The 17881-nt window shown below is 33.0% G+C and overlaps 1 protein-coding gene across 4 annotated transcripts in view; it reads left to right on the forward strand.

Moving 5' to 3' along the window:
- The window catches only part of ARHGAP5 (Rho GTPase activating protein 5), a 70883-nt gene extending 53489 nt beyond the window's left edge, over window positions 1–17394 (forward strand). For 3 of the 4 annotated variants that reach the window (XM_059373054.1, XM_059373057.1, XM_059373053.1), the window contains exons 4-7: window positions 7257–7334; window positions 9862–9993; window positions 10694–10799; window positions 13807–17394. In XM_059373054.1, coding sequence (XP_059229037.1) covers window positions 7257–7334; window positions 9862–9993; window positions 10694–10799; window positions 13807–14134 — 644 coding nt within the window. In that variant the 3' untranslated portion in view covers window positions 14135–17394. The remainder of the gene's footprint in view (window positions 1–7256; window positions 7335–9861; window positions 9994–10693; window positions 10800–13806) is intronic. The other variant, XM_059373055.1, reaches the window with a different exon arrangement.
- Window positions 17395–17881: the final 487 nt, after the last annotated feature.

Raw genomic sequence — 17881 nt, forward strand, 5'->3', positions numbered from 1 at the left:
CACATGTATATTCTAATACACAGCCCATAGTATGTGTTGTATTAAGGAATATTAAATCCTGGTTCAAATAAATACACACCATAGCAGGGATCCACATGTTCATATCTTTTCTGCATTTATGAAGTACACTTTTAATTAATTTCAATAAGATATAGCTGCCTCATTTAGTGTTCATCTCATTTATGCATATTCTGTCACACATTTTGTTTTAGGCTTGGGATACCACATCTAAGAAAATTACTCCCCCACACCACTCCTTCTCTTGATTTCCTTTTTTCCGATAGTGCCAGTTTCTTTTTCCCAGTTAATCTGGGCAAAGGTATTTCATTTATCTGACTACTCTTTCACCCTTTGTGCCCACACAGCATTAATTACTAAGCCTTGACCTTTCTTAGTAGTATTTTTCTTCTGTCTTTCATTGTCACTACCATATCAAGATCTTTTTAAATCATATTTACACTGTTACTGCTTTACTGCTTCTATCTAATCCAATTGTCTTCCTACCCCCAAATGCGTCTTCTGCTTAAAAATACTGAGTGCTTAAAAGAAGGGGGAAAAAAATGAATCTGTAGCCTAGGAATTAAGGCTTTTAAAATCCTAATTTTGTTGCCAGAAACCAAATGCAAAAAGTAACATTTAATTGAAAGGAAATTTATTTCTGGAAGCCAGGAGAATCTGTCCCCAGTGGACTAGAATCAAAGTAGTAGTATCATCTGTTTTTCTGTGTCCTTTTCTCTCTCTAGACTTACCTTATCTGTTTACACATCCTACATTTTTATGTCTCAGTTTGAATTACATGCTGAGTCCCAATTCCATATTCTCAGAGAATCTGATGAGTATATCATAAGCATACTATAATGACAAGTTTGTTGATTTAGCATTTCCAAATAAATTATTTAATTTTTTAAATAACTGATTAATGTAGGTTGTTTTATTTTGTCTAAATGCACATTGCATTGTGCAGTTTTCTTGAAATAGTATTTTGCCTTAATACTACTGTTTACCCATATACCTCCCTCTGTGGTGTTTACATTTCTGTCAAACAATAAGAATGGATTTTTAAGATTTTATTTCTCTCTTCCCCTCTCTCTACCTATTTATTTTAGAGAGAAAGAGTGTGTGCAAGTAGGGGGGAGGGGCAGAGGGAGAGAGAATGTCAAGCAAACTCTGTGCTGAGTGTGGAGCCCACTGCAGGGCTTGATATCATGACCCTGAGATCATGACCAGAGCCGAAACCAAGAGTCCAGGCGCTTAACCAACTGAGCCACCCAGGCGCCCCAACAATGCATTTTTAATTGTGTAACATCTACCTTGAATAGCTTATATACTACCACCAGTGCTTGATTCCCACCCCCCACATGAGATTTTGAAATTTTTTTTTTTTGAGGTAAAAATTACATAACATATAATTAACCACTTTAAAGTGTACAATTCAGTAGCATTTAGTATATTCACAGTGTTGTGTAAACATCACTTCTCATTAATTCCAAAATATTTCATCACTCTGGAGGAAATCCTGTACCCATGAAACATGCAGTTACTCCTTATATACATTTTGTTTGTCCATTCATCCAGTGATGGGTCTATGGGTTATTTACATTTTGTGTCTCTTGTGAATAAATAGTGCCTTTATGAAAATCTGTATGTAAGTATTTCTTCAAAAAGCTCCCGTCATGGAGCCCAGTGCGGGTCTGGATCTCACAACCCTGAGATCATGACCTGAACCCAAATCAGAAGCTAAACCCTCAACCTATTAAGCCATCCAGGCACCCCTTGGCCATTTTTTCTTCAGATATTTTCCTTTCCACCTAGGAAAGCCCTTGTGCATATGTTCGTAAACCTGATGGCGTCCCAGAAATATCTTAGGTTTTGTTAATTTTTCTTCATTCCCTCAAACTAGCCAATCTCAACCAGCCAGTCTTTAAGGTCATTATTTCTTCTACCTGCTGATAAAACTCTGCTGATAAAATCTGCTCTTAAACCTGTCTGGTGATTTTTTTTTTTTTTTTTAAGGATTGATTGATTGATTTGAGAGAGCACCCATGTGAGTGGGAGGAGGGGCAGTGGAGAGAATCTTCAAGCAGACTCCCTGCTGAGCATAGAGCCCAACTTAGGGATCACTACCATGACCCATGAGATCATGACCTGAGCGAAAACCGGGAGTTAGACACCCAACTGACTTACCCAGGTGGCCCTCTGTAGTGAATTTTTCATTTTCTTTATTCTGATTTTGAGATCCAGAGTTTCTCTTTAGTTCTTTTTATAATTTTTATCGGTTTATTGATACTCACTATTGTAATCATTCTCCTTGTTCCTTTCAGTTCTTTGTTAATGCATTTTTTTAAACAGTTGATTAAAAGTTTTTGCATAGTGCAAAGACGGTTTCCTCATGGACAGTTTCTGTTTATTTTTCTTGTTTCTTGAGTGTACCATTTTGTTTTGTTCCTTTCTCTCTCTTAATATGTTTTTGAAAACACATTTTGGGGTTTTTATTATTGTGGTATCTTTGGAAATTCTCCTTAGCAGGGTTTCTGTTGTTGTTTATTGATTATGTTTGCTAGTTTGGTGACTTTTCTAAACTACTCTTGTAATGTGTGCATTCTTTGTCATTTGTGACCACTGAAGTCTGTACTCCATTAGCTTAGTGGTTAGCTAGTGTTTTGACAGATTAAATACTTGATGTCATTGGGAAAAGTCCTTTCCAAATCTTTGCAGATTGTATTGGGGCACTCTTTGAACACTTAACCCAAGCCATTTATCACTCGCCTGAGCCTTCACTTCCAGGTTGAGCAGAGCCTGTGGTCAGCCTAGAAATGAAAGTTTCTAACCTTGTCAGGCTTTTTCTGAGGGTGTATCTAGCCCTGAGCATGTATGTGGGCTTCTTGATTCCCCAGTATATGTAGGAGCGTGTTAAAAGCCGTAATATGCCACTGTCTCCCTGGTCAACATCTTCCATCATGGGCTTTCCCTCCCATTGCTTGTCCTGACTGTTGTCCCTTGCTCCAAATTGCTACAGCCTGTACTTGTGCCTTTACATGCCAGAGAAGCCACCTTAGCCCTGGGATACTTCATGTTGAGTGAAACACAAGTAAGCCCTTGTGCTTTTTCCATCTGGGAAACAGGTGAAAACCCATCACCACAGTTCTTTGAGAACAAGATCGCTGTTCCCTCTGGCCCTTGAAACCTTTGCCCAGAGCATAGACTGCATCAGTATGGTCATGGCCAATCTGAAATGTAAGGGTATTTCAGTGGTAGATGGACAATTAAAAGCTCCTTTCTTCACCAAGCCTTTTAGTGGTTGTGGCTCTTTTTTTTTTTTTTAAACTAGATTTCAGAGTTCTGCAAAAATTTATTCTGACACTTTTTAACCACACATTAGTTGCTTTTCTGGGGGAACCAAGCCCTGAAATTCCTGCCTCCATCTCTTACTGATGCCGTTCCTCATGGAGGTATTTTCCTAATTTATGGGTTATCTCCATACCTTAATTTGTGATCTGTTTTATGATTTAGGATTATTTCAACCTAAAGGTATACAGAAATAGTCTGTAAAACTCTTGTTTGATATCCTATATTAGTAATTCAAACAGACCATTTTGAGATACTAAGAACCTTGTACAGCACAAGGGTTAGGCATTTTTCTAATAAAAGAAAAAAGAGGATACTTGGTTAAAATTTCTAAATTTTTATATTTAGTTTTTGAGTGTTAGAATAGATCTCTAATGTCTTTATTATTTGGAGGCCCACAATAGATTCCTTGGGTGATTTAAGTCCTGGTGAAACTTTGATAGTTCACATCTAGGTAAGTGAGTTGGGGATGTTTTTTATTTGTTTATTTATTTTATATCCTTTAATTATTAGTGAATGGAAGGCAAGATTTTTAGTACATATGATTAAGTACCTTAAAATTTTCACTTCGCAAGAAATAATAAATGCTCATCACTATGTCAGTGGTTGTCAACCTCAGCATTATTGACATTTTAGGCCATTTAATTCTTTATGAGAGGGACAGTCTAGGATATAATTTAATTTAGGTGCATTGCATTTAATGTTCATGTCTTTTTAAACCCCTTTAATTCAAAAGAATTTATGAAATTATCATCAGACTTCTAGCCACTAGTTTTAGTCTTCATTGATTTTTAAAATCTCTATTATTTCTCCTGTGTTAATGGTTGACATTTCACCATACAGATGAACTCTTCTTTCTCTTCAATTTGAGTTTGTGTGGTATTTCCTAGTTACTAGATTTGAATTATGCTTTTTTGTTAGAAATACCACCAGGATGATATGTCTTTTTAAGTACATCATCTGTTGAGACAGAATGTCAGTGTGTCCCAATATAGGTGATACTGATTTTGATTATTTGGTGCTGTATCTACCAGACTTCATCACTGAAGTTAAAACTTTTTAAATTTTTTGTTTTTTATTGATACAGATTTATTCATTCTTTACTATACTCAATTGAGCTGTAATCCATTAATGTTTTTATGTATTTTGATAATTCAGATCATTGCAGCTTAGTCTCTCTCCTTCATGGCTTCTGTGTCCTTTGAAGATATGTCCCCATAATTCATTAAGTAGTTTTCCGTTTTCTGGCACAGGATGTAACCAGCCAGGATTGGCTTGTGCTTTTCCTGATTCAGCTTTGGAATTAGCCTTTGTTTCAGATTGCTCAGATTTGTTTTGGTGGAGAATGGTATTTAGAAACCACTATTAGGGCTGCTTATGGACCATTTTAGCAAAAAAGCTAGGAAAGCTTAGAAATACACTTGTGTATGTATCTGTACTTATTTCTGTAGCAGTGTGTTAAAAACCCTAATTTTTAATTTCCTTCTCCAACAATGAGAATCCTTGCTCCTTTTGTTCTCCACATATTTATTCATTTGCTGAAGTCTGGAATGTGCAAAAAGTATACATTACACTCTAGATTTAAAACCTGCTGAGCAGGGGCGCCTGGGTGGCGCAGTGGGTTAAAGCCTCTGCCTTTGGCTCAGGTCATGATCTCAGGGTCCTGGGATCAAGCCCCACATCAGGCTCTCTGCTCAGCAGGGAGCCTGATTCTTCCTCTCTCTCTGTCTGCCTCTCTGCCTACTTGTGATCTCTGTCTGTCAAATAAATAAATAAAAATCTTTAAAAAACAAAACAAAACCTACTAAGCAGAGTTCCATAAGTGCTCGCAGTTTTAATTTTTTAAGGTCCAGTTACATAGAGTGAAGTGCACCAAACTTAAGGGTACACTTAGATTGAGTTGAGACAAATGCATACCCCTGTTTGATCTATACATACCTGTCAAGAGACAACATTTTCTTTGTCCTTTATGTCTCTTCCAATTAGTTTTCCAACTACCCACAATAACCTTCTGATTCCCCTGTCCCCCACTTCTAGGTAAGTATTACCTGTTTTAGAACTTGATATAAATGGAATCATACAAAATAAATTCCTTTGTGTGTGGTTTCTTTCATTCATTACAGAATAATTCATGTTGATTATGTCAGTAAAATTTTGTAACATTTAAAAAATACAACTTTAGCCCATGAAACTTTTGTCATTGGATTTTTGCTCCCTTTTACATTCATGGATTTCTGAATATTACCTTTTTTCCTCCAGCATGAAATATACTTTGTTCTTTCCTGTTGTGTTTTCTTTGTAAACACTAAGGTAATTCTAATAACTAGGTGGAAAAGTAGAAGGAATTAGTAATACATTATCCCATGCAAAAGCTGTGACATTGGTCAAGGAATATTTCAAATAATCTACTTTTTCATTCTTTTTTTTTTTCCTGTTTGTTTCTTGTTTTTTGTTACTCCTGTGATCATAAGAGTACAGTGCCTTATCAAATTGAGTTTCTTTTAGAAGTGCTTTGAGGAACTTGATGAAACGTAGAAAATAGCTATAGACTTTTGACCAGTGACATATAAATGTTAGATCTTTGTTAACTTTCTACAAGTCCCTGAGGCTTTTCTTTTTTCCTTCTTTCTTCCTCCCCCCTTCTTCAGTATAATTTCTTCAACTGTTTAGATTCTGTAATTTCAGTTGGTTTTCAAGGTCATTCATTCATTACTCTCTCATCTCCATTCTGGTTCTATTATTTCTTAGTTTAAAAATTTCCAGTTCTTACGTTATTTCTGGTTTTTTTGGTTTTTTTTTTTTTTTTTTTTTGCTAAAACTTGTTTTTTTATTTCTAGTGTGTTTATGATTGCTTATTGAAATATTTAATGATAGCTACTTTAAAATTCTTGTGAGTTCATTCCATAACTGAACTGGTGTCTGTTAAATTGTCTTTCCTTATTCATGTTGAAATTTTGTTTGTGGTATGATGAATGAAGTTAGCTTTACTGTTAGCTTTATTGTTTTTTCCCAGACATTTTGGAGATTTGCTACGAGATTTTGGATCTTCTGTTTTAGCAGGCCTCTTCTGACACTGCGCCAGCAGGGAAGGAGAGCTGCTTCATTACTTCAAGTTAGGGTTGGAAGTCCAGATGCCCTACTTGGTCTCCATGGGGCTCTACTGACACTGCCGTGGTGGGGAGGGTAATTTCCCTCTTACCTAAGGGTTTAGTCTCCATTCACCCTTATTTGACATTCCAGAAAGGGGAAGGCGAGGGGTCCCTTTCTTGCTGCTGGGCAGAAGTGGAATTCTAATCTCGCTGCTTGGTCACAACTGATGTCTTTGGCTAGAGAAGGGCAGTTAACAATTAGAAAAAAAAAAAAGTTTTGTTTTACTTTCTTTTTGTTTGTTTTGTTTTGCTAAGTCTACACTTTTCACTAGAGAAAGCAGGTTTTTCTTGTTGTGGTTGCTTTTCTGTCACTTTCTTTTTTTTCTTTTTTTGCCTGTGCTTAGTGGTAGTTCTGGGTTGCAGGCTTCTGTTGCCCAGTCCAGTATAAGGCAAAAAGAAAACTCGGAGAACTCCTTGTCCTATTGTTCTTCAAGTTCCAGAGTCATTAGTTAGGTCACCTTCTCTCTACCAGTCTTTTGACTTTCTGTTCATTGTGCTCAGGAATTTTAGCTGTATTTGGTGGAAGAAATAAGGAGAAACTCTGTTTCTCATTTTGCATGGAACCTGGGTGTCTTAAATTATTAAACAGAAAAAATAGTCCATTGAGAACTTTAAAAGAGATGCTTTAAAAAAATTTAATTCTTAACAGTAGTTTACCACCATGTTTTTGTAAGTCACTAAGATGTACATAAGCTTAAGTATATTCTTTGTTGTAGATAAGTATGTATGTGTAAAAGCTTGTGTATTTCTTTCTTCTTTTAGGATTATGTACTGAAGGACTCTACCGTGTTAGTGGGAACAAAACTGATCAAGACAATATTCAAAAGCAGTTTGATCAAGGTATAGTATATAAAATAAAATCATTTTTTAAATTATTTTCCTTATTGAAATTTCATGGTGGGAAGATTGATTTTCTAAGGTTATGGGATTTTGAGGGGTAAGAATTTTAAAACAGGATTAGAAGTATGTGGGGCACCTGGGTGGATCAGTGGTTAAGTGTCTGCCTTCGGCTCAGGTCATGATCCCAGAGTCCTGAGATCGAGCCCATCAGGCTCCCTGGTAGTGGAAGCCTGTTTCTGCCTCTCTCACTCCCCCTGCTTGTGTTCCCTCTCTCACTGTGTGTCTCTCTATCAAATAAATAAATAAAATCTTTTTAAAAAAAAAAAAAAAGGGTAAGAAGTATGTGATAGAATAAATACCATAGTCAGGAATAGAAGAACTATAAAGATCCATTACCAGAATTAGAAAAGCAGTAAATTATACTTATGAGATACCAGCATCTTTGTATATCAGAGACAGTACTTACTTAAAGATGTAGTTGACATTTTTTTTCATGCTATAGGGCGTTAGCCATTAGGAATAAAAGCAAAACAATTCTCTACTCAAAGCAAATTCTTTAAGAAATCAAAGTTTTAAATAGGAAAAATGAAAACAGCATTATGGAGAAAAAGGAGTGGATATTTTTATAATCGTAGAGTAGGGAAAGGCCTAAATTTGATATGAAGCCCAGAAAGCATAGACAAGATAATAAGTTGGACTACCTAAAAATGTAAGGATTCTATGTGAGATGATGGATAAAACATAAAATCAGGAGACAAACTATAAACTTGAAGAAGGTATAGAATATTACCTAGGCTAGATTAAACAGTTCACATCAGAAGAAAGTGACCAGCCAAGTGTATGAAAATGTGCTTTGTCTCTGATTTATAGATACAAAATTAAAACAAAAAGATTTGGTTTTGATTTATTATTTCTGAAAAAGATTGTTGAAAGAGTGTAGACAAGCAGGTATGTTGACTTTTGAGAAGCAGTTCATGTATATCTATTAAAATTCATATTATCTTTGTTAGAAAAATTACACTTAAAATATTTATGTTACCAAAGTCTTAGTTTAAGCTTACCAAGATATACTTGAAAGGTCATTTATTGCAGCATTGCCTGAAATTTTTTTAAAAGGAGGAGGGGCCCTGTCCACTGGGCTTATGAGTAGAATATTAGATACCCATGTAAAATGTAGATTAGTATGTGTTTTCATTACTTTAAAAGTATATTGTATATATAGTACGTAATTTTAAAAAAATATTTTGTTGGATAAACTGGACTTTATAATATCAAATTTGTGCATTTTCACTTAACAATAATGAAGGAGCAGGTAGTGGTCAATACTAGGGCCTCTTGAATTAGATTTCCTGTTTTGTTTTCTAGTTCTGCCACTCACCGTCTTTGGGCCATAGGAAAGTTAATTTTTCTAAATCCTAACTTTATCATATTTAGAATGGGAGTGATTTAGAGGAACTATGATGAATAATGAGATAATGAAGAGTTTTCTATACAACCATATTAAATACTCTTCAGGTAGCTGTTGTTACAGAGAATGTAGACTAAGAAAATAAGATTTATTATATAAAAGTATTTATCATAGTATCTGTAATGCTTTTAAATAAAATCCAAATGTTCAGTAATAAAATATTATATAAATTGTTAGATCTGGGAGAATATTTGGGGGTCATTAAAACTAGGGCAAAAGGCCAGTAATGGGTTAAGGATTATATATAGGTTCTTGGTACTGTTTTTTCACTCTCAGTTATATTACAATTAAATGTTACCTAGCATACACAAAAAAGTTTTTAAAAGTTGCCTGTAAAATTTTAATAATCTTAGGTAATGCCTTAAAAATGAAATCCAGTATAAAATGTATTTATGATTTTTCTGATTGTTTTATTTTTTTAATGAGTAGAAAAGGGCTGAAAGGAAATATGCTAAAATAAAGTATAAACAGTGATTATCTCTAGGTGATGTGGTAATTTTTTCTCTTGTTAGTCTGTGTTTATACATTTTCCATCATAAGTATCCATTGTACTTATAAAAGGGAAATATTGATTCTTTTAACAGCAAATTAACCTTATGATACACCTTTAGTATGTTCCATTCTTGTCTTTTAAGTCAGAATTTCACTGATAAGTGTTGAAATTTAAATATTTCATTTAAAAAATTAACATAAGCCAGAAGGTATAAACTCAGATTTATGTGCTTAATTCCTATCTTTTGTCTTTCAGTTTTCTTATTACCTTTTTAAATAGCTTATGTAAACAAAAATTTTAAAAGACAGATGTTAGTGAAAGCTAATGTTTTCAACATACTTACAAGCCTAACAGCATTTTTTGTTGTAATAGAAGATGCTTCTTGCTCTTCCCTTATGTCAGGCAAACTTACTAGAAGAGTGGGGGAGGAGGGATGAATCAGCCTATAAAGAAACATGGCTGATGAGAAGATTCTAAAATCTCTGGATCTACAAATACCTGTTTAGCTTACTTCTCTTATAATATATTAAAAATTTATTTTATAAATTTAAATTTTTGTCTTGTAGATCATAATATCAGTTTAGTATCAATGGAAGTAACAGTAAATGCTGTAGCTGGAGCTCTTAAAGCTTTCTTTGCAGATCTGCCAGACCCTTTAATTCCATATTCTCTTCATCCAGAGTTACTGGAAGCAGCAAGTAAGTCATAAGCCTCCTTTTTTGGAGAAGGATGATGATGGCGGGTGTTATATATTATATATTGATTGCTATGTGATAAAATCAGTTATGCACTAGAATGTGTAGCTAATAAAATGTTGACTTACAAGACTCTTTTTAAAATTTATTTTCCTCCAAGTAAACAAAATCAACCTGTGGGGGGTGTAGGGGGTGTTCCCCAGGAATATTTAATTTTAGCTGGTCTCTCAAGTGACTCAGAGCTTCTAGAAGTTTGAAGATCATTTTATTAGAAATTTGAGATTTGCGTTTTTGCAAACTAAGAGGCTTTGTAAGAATTAAATGAACTTTTCAAATGAATGTATCTATAATGTATTTCAGTAAAATTTTAACATATGTATGGTGTGTACATGTGTGTATTTAAATTTTTTAAAGTCAAATTAACTTTGGCCTCTTGTCTTCATTTTTTGAAAAAGATAGGAAGATAGGTACTTACTGTCTGTTCTCTTAGACCCTCTCTGACTAGCTTTATTTGGAGAAAGGCTGTTGTAGTAAATGATGAAGTATTTAGCAGGTTCTTTAGAATATTTTGGTTTTGTTTACCTATCCTAATGTGCTTCAGAAGGATTGTTCATTGTCTTTTACAATAAGCAAAGCAGAAAGCTTTATCAAATATCTTAAATGTGTAAGTTTCAACAGATTTCTCTCTACTTTAATTTTACAGAAATCCCAGATAAAACAGAACGTCTTCATGCATTGAAAGAAATTGTTAAGAAATTTCATCCTGTAAACTATGATGTATTTAGATATGTAATAACACATCTAAACAGGTATTTTCTATTTTTTGTTTTTGCAAATACACTATAAATTTCAAACTTTAAACTTTATAAATATAAGAGAAAAGGCAAACTAAACATACAGTTCAGTTTTGTTTCTATTTTTTCTGGATTTTTAAAACAGAATTTTCACCAACTTGTTTAAAGAAAGGCATATGACTTTTTTAGTACATTTAATGATTATGAATAGTATAATAGGTACATCTTCCTGTTTTTTTATTAGTTATTTTTTAACACTTCTCTTCTGTAGATTCTTGGAATTATAGGTATGAAAGGACTCTTAACCATATCAGCCTCATTTGAAGTTGGAAGAATTGAGGTTTCTAGTCAGATGTAATGGAAATTTCTTTCTTCTAAAACTAACTTACTTTCTGAGGGAAAGTTACATGCTCAGAGGGAAATTGTATGCTCAGTGTCACATAGTAAGTGACACATCTTATAAGTAGAATCTAAGTCTTATTAAGACATTTCATTTGCTTTTTGTATCACACTGTGTTGCTTTTGAATATTTTGCCTGTTTTGTTTGGATATAGCCCACAAGGTGGTATTTCATGAGACATTTAAATTCATATTATAATCTACCCTGTTAACCTGAAGTGCAGGATACTAATCCTGTATTAAAAACCTTAAGTATGTTAAGCTTCAAGTTTATTCTTTTTTCTAAAATGATACTACTCACAATGCCATTTCTTAAGTGAAAGACAATATTGAATAGTAGCTTAAAGCTCCAACTGTTGAGTCAAACAGGCCTGGTTCTTTGACCTTAGGCAGATTACTTACCTTGTGTAAGTCTTCATTTTCTTAACCATAAAAATGAGAAAAATAACACCTCACAAAGTTGTCCTTGGGACTACATAGAATTAATAGTATTCATGCTAATTTTTTCGAAAGTCCATTCTTCATAATATTTTCTGTTGACACTTCAGTGAACTGAAGTTTGGGTGTTTGGGTTTTTTTGTTTGTTTGTTCTTAATAAACATCAATGCTATTTGTTTTTAATAACATCAGTGTTAAATAAAACCCAAGTACATATCAGTTTCTACGTCTTAGAATATTAACCAATGTTTAAGGTTTTATTGTTGCAGTCAATGTAGTATAAAATTATACTAACATTCCTGGTAATTGTTCTCTGAAGTCTCTCTCCTTGAGAAAATACCAGCATACTAGTATTAACATGTAATTAGTGGAATATCATCTTTTGAAAATTACCATACAAGTGGTTCTTGATATAATAACATGTATACATGGTACTGTCAGAGACCTTACCCAATATGGAGTGTAAGGATGATTTGTGAAGATATTATTGTCTGGCCAGATTAGAATGCTGAAGTAAGAATTGGACTCTTCCTTTGATTTCATCAGAATGATCTTTCTATAAATATCTCTTCCCATTGAATAACATCCTATATCCTAAAGAAAAAACTCTCTAAGTGGTCTGGTTCTACCTCTTCAGTTACACCTTCTTTCCATAAATTTCCCCCATGCACACATCAGGTAACTGTACTAAGCTAATAGCGCTTAATCAAAAGTATCAGTTTACACCTGTCTGTCATTACATCTTAATGTCACTGCCTTGGTCCTCAAACCAGCAGCAGCAGCATCACCTCAGAACTTGTTAGGAATGCAAATTATTAGGTCTCCCCTCAGACATAATTATCAGTCTGTGTTTTAACAAGCCTTCCAGGAGGTTCTGATACACACTTAAGTTGAGAACCACTGTTTTGACGGAATTCCCTTTCCTTCTACCATTTTACCAGTTGCCCTTCACTCTTAACTCACACATCAAACATTATCTCTTCAAAGAAGCCTTCCCTGGCCACCCTCATCTCTTATTTGGTACCTTTCTTTTATGATTTTTGACCCTGCGGTTAGACCTGATGTCCGTACTCTAATTTCTCTCAACTTTAAGGTTTTTTCTTTTTTTCAGAATCTATATTTGACTGCTGCACAGAAACACCTGACTGGGCCCACTATATTTTAATAAGAAGTTAATTTTATTCTAAATATTCTAACTTTGTCTCTTAACAAATAGTAATAATTTTTACCATAGAACACATTTTTAAGACACATATTTTACCTCAGATGAGCAATTCTTTGGTTGGGGAGAGGGGATTCTTTGGTTTATATTTTAAAAGTTTTGATGTGCAAATTTAATTACGAGATTTTTTTTTTCACTACCTTGCATAGTGGGCTGTGTCTTTATGTGTGGAATAAGAAGGTCAGATAAAAATACTAAGATTCTTTCCCAATTTAATAATTTTGAGTTAAAAATTCAAGATTTGCCTCTTAAGTTTGTTTATTACAGATAATGGTAGAAGTGCTTGCTCACATATTTAAAGAACTAGATGTAAATTTTAATAATGTATGATCATTTGTAAATTATTATTAAATCCTAAGAATTTTAAGGTGGAATGTATTTCTGTGAACTATTGTCTTCCAAATTAAATTTGTAGCAAGGTAAAATATTTAATGATTAGAAAAATTCTTTTTTGCAATACTGGAAACTAATTTTGTTTTTAAGTTAAAAAGCCTCTTGGAGCATTATAATAGAGTCATTTTTCTAGAGTTTGGTTTTTCCAAGGTTCAAAGGGATGGCCTACCATACTTTGTCTCTTCATCTCTCATAATAGTCAAGGAATTTGTATATACAATTAGAATTTTCTGTTGCCAGAAACTCATTAAAATTATCACGTTTTCTTTTACTATGAGAAAAAGGTTGGGTTTTTCCCCCCACACAAATTAAGGAGGCTTCTATAAGTCTAAAACCCCTATGTACAACCTTTTTATAAAGACTATCTTTGGTTTTCATAAGGAATCAATTTTATTGCTGTCTCCTGATTCTGGAATTTAGTTTAACATCTTAGAATATACAAGAAGAAAAATGGTCTAAATTTGAAGTTAGGATAAAAGATTTTAAAACTATATCATCTGAGATCTACAATACTTAAGTTGTCATGAATTTTTATTGGTTTCTAACTGTTTTTTCCTGTCATAATTTCAGGGTTAGTCAGCAAAATAAAATCAACCTAATGACGGCAGACAACTTATCCATCTGTTTTTGGCCAACATTGATGAGACCTGATTTTGAAAATCGAGAGTTTCTGTCTACCACTAAGATCCATCAATCTGTTGTTGAAACATTCATTCAGCAGTGTCAGTTTTTCTTTTATAATGGAGAAATTGTAGAAACTGTGAACACTGTGGCTCCTCCACCACCTTCAAACCCAGGACAGTTGGTGGAACCAATGGTACCGCTTCAGTTGCCACCACCCTTGCAACCTCAGCTGATTCAACCACAGTTACAGACAGATCCTCTTGGTATTATATAAGTAGGTATTGATTGCAGACAGCCTGAAATTGACAAAAAGCAAAACTAAGCATGCATGTTTCAGGGTTCAGTAGTATACTTGATTTTTCTTACAGGTAATTCACATTCAAAATGATGAAACATTTTCTCTTTGAACTGTATGGTATTCCTTATTCACTTACATTACAAATCTAAGACCATGGATAAGCATGACTGGAGAGGTTTAATTTTTATAAACAAAAATAGCTATAAAATACAAAGCTGCTGTTGCATGCAACCTTATTGCAATCAGTATATCATTCCTGTGGCATTTTCTGTCACATTATATTGTGAATAAATTTTTCTATAGAAATTAAATGATTTAAAAACTCACATATATGAAACACTTAATGCTTTTCAGCCTGCTTTATGGCTGATTTTGTTATTTGATGTTTTAATTTGGGCAGCTGAATTTACATTTTAGCAATCTGTGTAGATAACTAAAAGCCCAGTTAAGTATTTTATAATTTCAGGCTACTTATGCCATGCTTGGGATGTTGTTTGAAAGAAAGAAAAATACACTTAACATTTCTGCTCCTTCATCTTCTAAGTAAACCTGTGGATAATTTGATGAGGGGTAAACAAAGATACTTCTTGTACACACATACCAAGGACATACTTGTGGCTAAAGTGGGTTGATAATGTTGTGCAAAGGATAGTTGTCACCAACTCATTTCTTTATGGTCCATAATGACATAAACATCTTGTATACTGTTAATTCTGTAAACAGATGCATGTTCAAAAGATCTATGATGGTCTTATAATCTTAATCTAATATATTTTAGATATTTTAATTTTTTCCCTCTTGGGAAATACGTTTAGTATAGTGTAGAAAATACTTCATGACATTTTCATATAAGGGTTATATAACTTTTCGTACATAAACATGAAATTTGTTGTAGAAAATTCTTTAAACCAAACATTTTAATCTAGGACTTCAATTTAATCTGTTCCTTGAATCTATTTTTATGTGGCCCTTAAAAACATATCCAAAAATCCATTGCTAATATAGCAATAAAAATACTTTGGGTACTGACAACCTCTTTGAAGTGTGTATATATAAAATTACAAACTTGTATTCTTATTCTTTTCTGTGATATGTTGTACTAAAATCAAAATGCTTTTGCACCATTTTTTAAAACAGTTTTTTCTTTTGACGTTGGTACCAGATTTGCTGTAAATTACTGCTGCTTTGGGGGTTAAACATTTTGTTAGCAAAGAAAAAACCAGAACACTAAATTATGGATAAAAATTTCAGAATAGGTGGCATAGGTAAATATTTTTAGACTTTATTCCGAATTCATTTATTATCAGACGTTCCATTTTTTTTCTGGAAAGGAAAAAAAATGGTGTGTTTTTCATTGTTCAATTACATTTTTCTGTAGGAAGAGGAAATTCTTTGGTCCATATTGTAAACCTCATTCATACTGCAATTTTAAGGTTGTCTTATGTGTATTATAGTAAATAGATGATTTTTGAGATTCAAGGCTCCTAAGAGTTTGATTTGCTCATTTTTCCCTAAAATAAATATTGTCTTTCCCAACTGTTATGTCCTAGGTATTGTACTTCTAATTTCAACTTCAGAATCAAGATGTCAACCTGAACCAGGCTGCTGTTGAAGTACATGTATATTATAAATTATCTTATTTGTGTTATACTCTTATGTGTTATTATCTTTTCTAAGAAAACAAATTCCCTATTATTCCTATTGCAAAGCACACAGGAATTAAGAAAGTACAGTAATTTTTAAAAAGAAAAATCCGGTAAATGTAGTATTCTTAACTTGTTCTATATTACTTAATAACCTATTGTCTATATAGCTTTAATTTATAGCTGTCAGTTTAACATTGGCATGTCTGGCAAAGAAAATTAAACTTTAAGAGTTTTATAAACTGTTTCTAGGTTGCTAAAGAATTTATTTTTCTACTATATATGGTATAGACAAAGCTCAAAACTATGTACAGGAAAAAAAGCCTGACTATTTCTTTTAGAAGTAGGCTGAAAAAAGAATTTTCAGAACTGTTCTTGTCTTCAGTTCATTCGGTTACAACTTTGCTATTGTAATATGTGAATCCCAGTTTATTTAAGCTATTCTCTTTTATACTGTGTTAATTTAACTTTCATGTACATTTAGTACCATTTTTGTTATTAAAACTAGCATTTACCATATTCCACATTAACTACCTTACACCTTCCCCAAAACTTATCTCTGCTTTTCTATGCGTTCTATAATTGATTTGAAAACCTTCGGTAGGGGTCATTTAAAATTCTGCATTTGGTTCAGTTAACCTGTAGGTTACAGTTAATTGAAAATTAAAGTACAGTTTAAAGCTCAGTCTGTTACACTGAATTGATTGCGTTTGTTTTTGCCAAGGGCTTAGATGTTTTTAAATATTAGAAAAATAATTCTAAGAACAGAATAATATAATTAAACTTTTTTTCTGGTAAGTTACTGGAAGGTTTCACTGTTTAGGAACATAATGTATATGAGACTTAAAGGATGAATATTAGGTAGTCTCATAATTATGGGTAAATATTAAGGCATTATATTTTACAATTTTAAATAAAATTCCATCTACACACATGTTGCCATTGTTTCATTTAAGCTTTAGTGCTTATAGTTATTACAGTATTATACTTAACAGTGTCTAGATTAGCAAAATAAAGAAGCATAGTGGTACTTCCTTTCAAATTTTTAGTAGATATATTGGGAGACAAATTCTATTCAACAGACACTAGGATATACAATTGATTTTAGAACAAAGTTCTAGGCATAATACATTTCCATTTGAAATAGTATTTGTTTAGTAGTGCTTTTTTCCCCCTAAAATTTACTATATATATACTATAGGTAACAGCAATCTAACTTAGCCAAAAAGCAGCTTTTATTTTCCATACTGTGTGTAAATAATGTAGACCTTTTTTTTTTCTTTTGGTGATACTGGAATTTAATTTCTAATATCTCTTAGATAAAAACAAAGGGAACAATTGGAATACGAATTTAGGCCTTAGCGTCCATGGTGATTTTTAGTTTTTTATACAGTAATGTGATGCTATTTGTCAATTGAATATAAATATATATATATATAATTTTAAAAAGTCAGAAGTGCTTTGTTTCTTTGTTTATAATTAATGTAATTTTGTGCTTCACCCACAGGATGCTGCAGTAAATTAAATATCAGTGAAGCTTCTTCTGTGTAAAGAATGCTATGAATAAAACATTAAGAAGCTGTGTAATTTTAAGTTATAGTTGCCTCTAATTTTACCATTTCATTGGTAAAAAGTTTTTTTGGGGGGGTGCGTAAAATAGGAAAATAAAAATAAATTTGTCAATATGATGAGAGTTTTATTAGGGAGGTATATTACTGAGTTTTTACTGTACCGTGAGTGGAGATCCAAAGTTCGTTTTGGATATATACATACTGATGGAGATTCACTTTTTAAAAATGTTCAGGAAAAGATGGATTGCTCAGATTTCTCACTCAGCTGTTACATGTTACAGCTAGCTGTTACATGTTACAGCTGTTATATGTTACAGCTAGACATTCTTTTAAGCCACTGGAAATCTTTTTTGAAGCCCATTCTAGTTTATTAGCAGAGCTGCTAACACTGAAGAATATACTTTTGTTTTCTCTTCATGGATTGTGAGTATTAGCCCAGTATTGTGGATGTATGCTCTCAGATTCTATGGATCTGGTAAAGTTTTTTTGGCTTTAGTCTTTGTGTTTGT

Source organism: Mustela nigripes, chromosome 13, assembly GCF_022355385.1.
Source record: "Mustela nigripes isolate SB6536 chromosome 13, MUSNIG.SB6536, whole genome shotgun sequence".
Lineage (NCBI taxonomy): Eukaryota > Metazoa > Chordata > Mammalia > Carnivora > Mustelidae > Mustela > Mustela nigripes.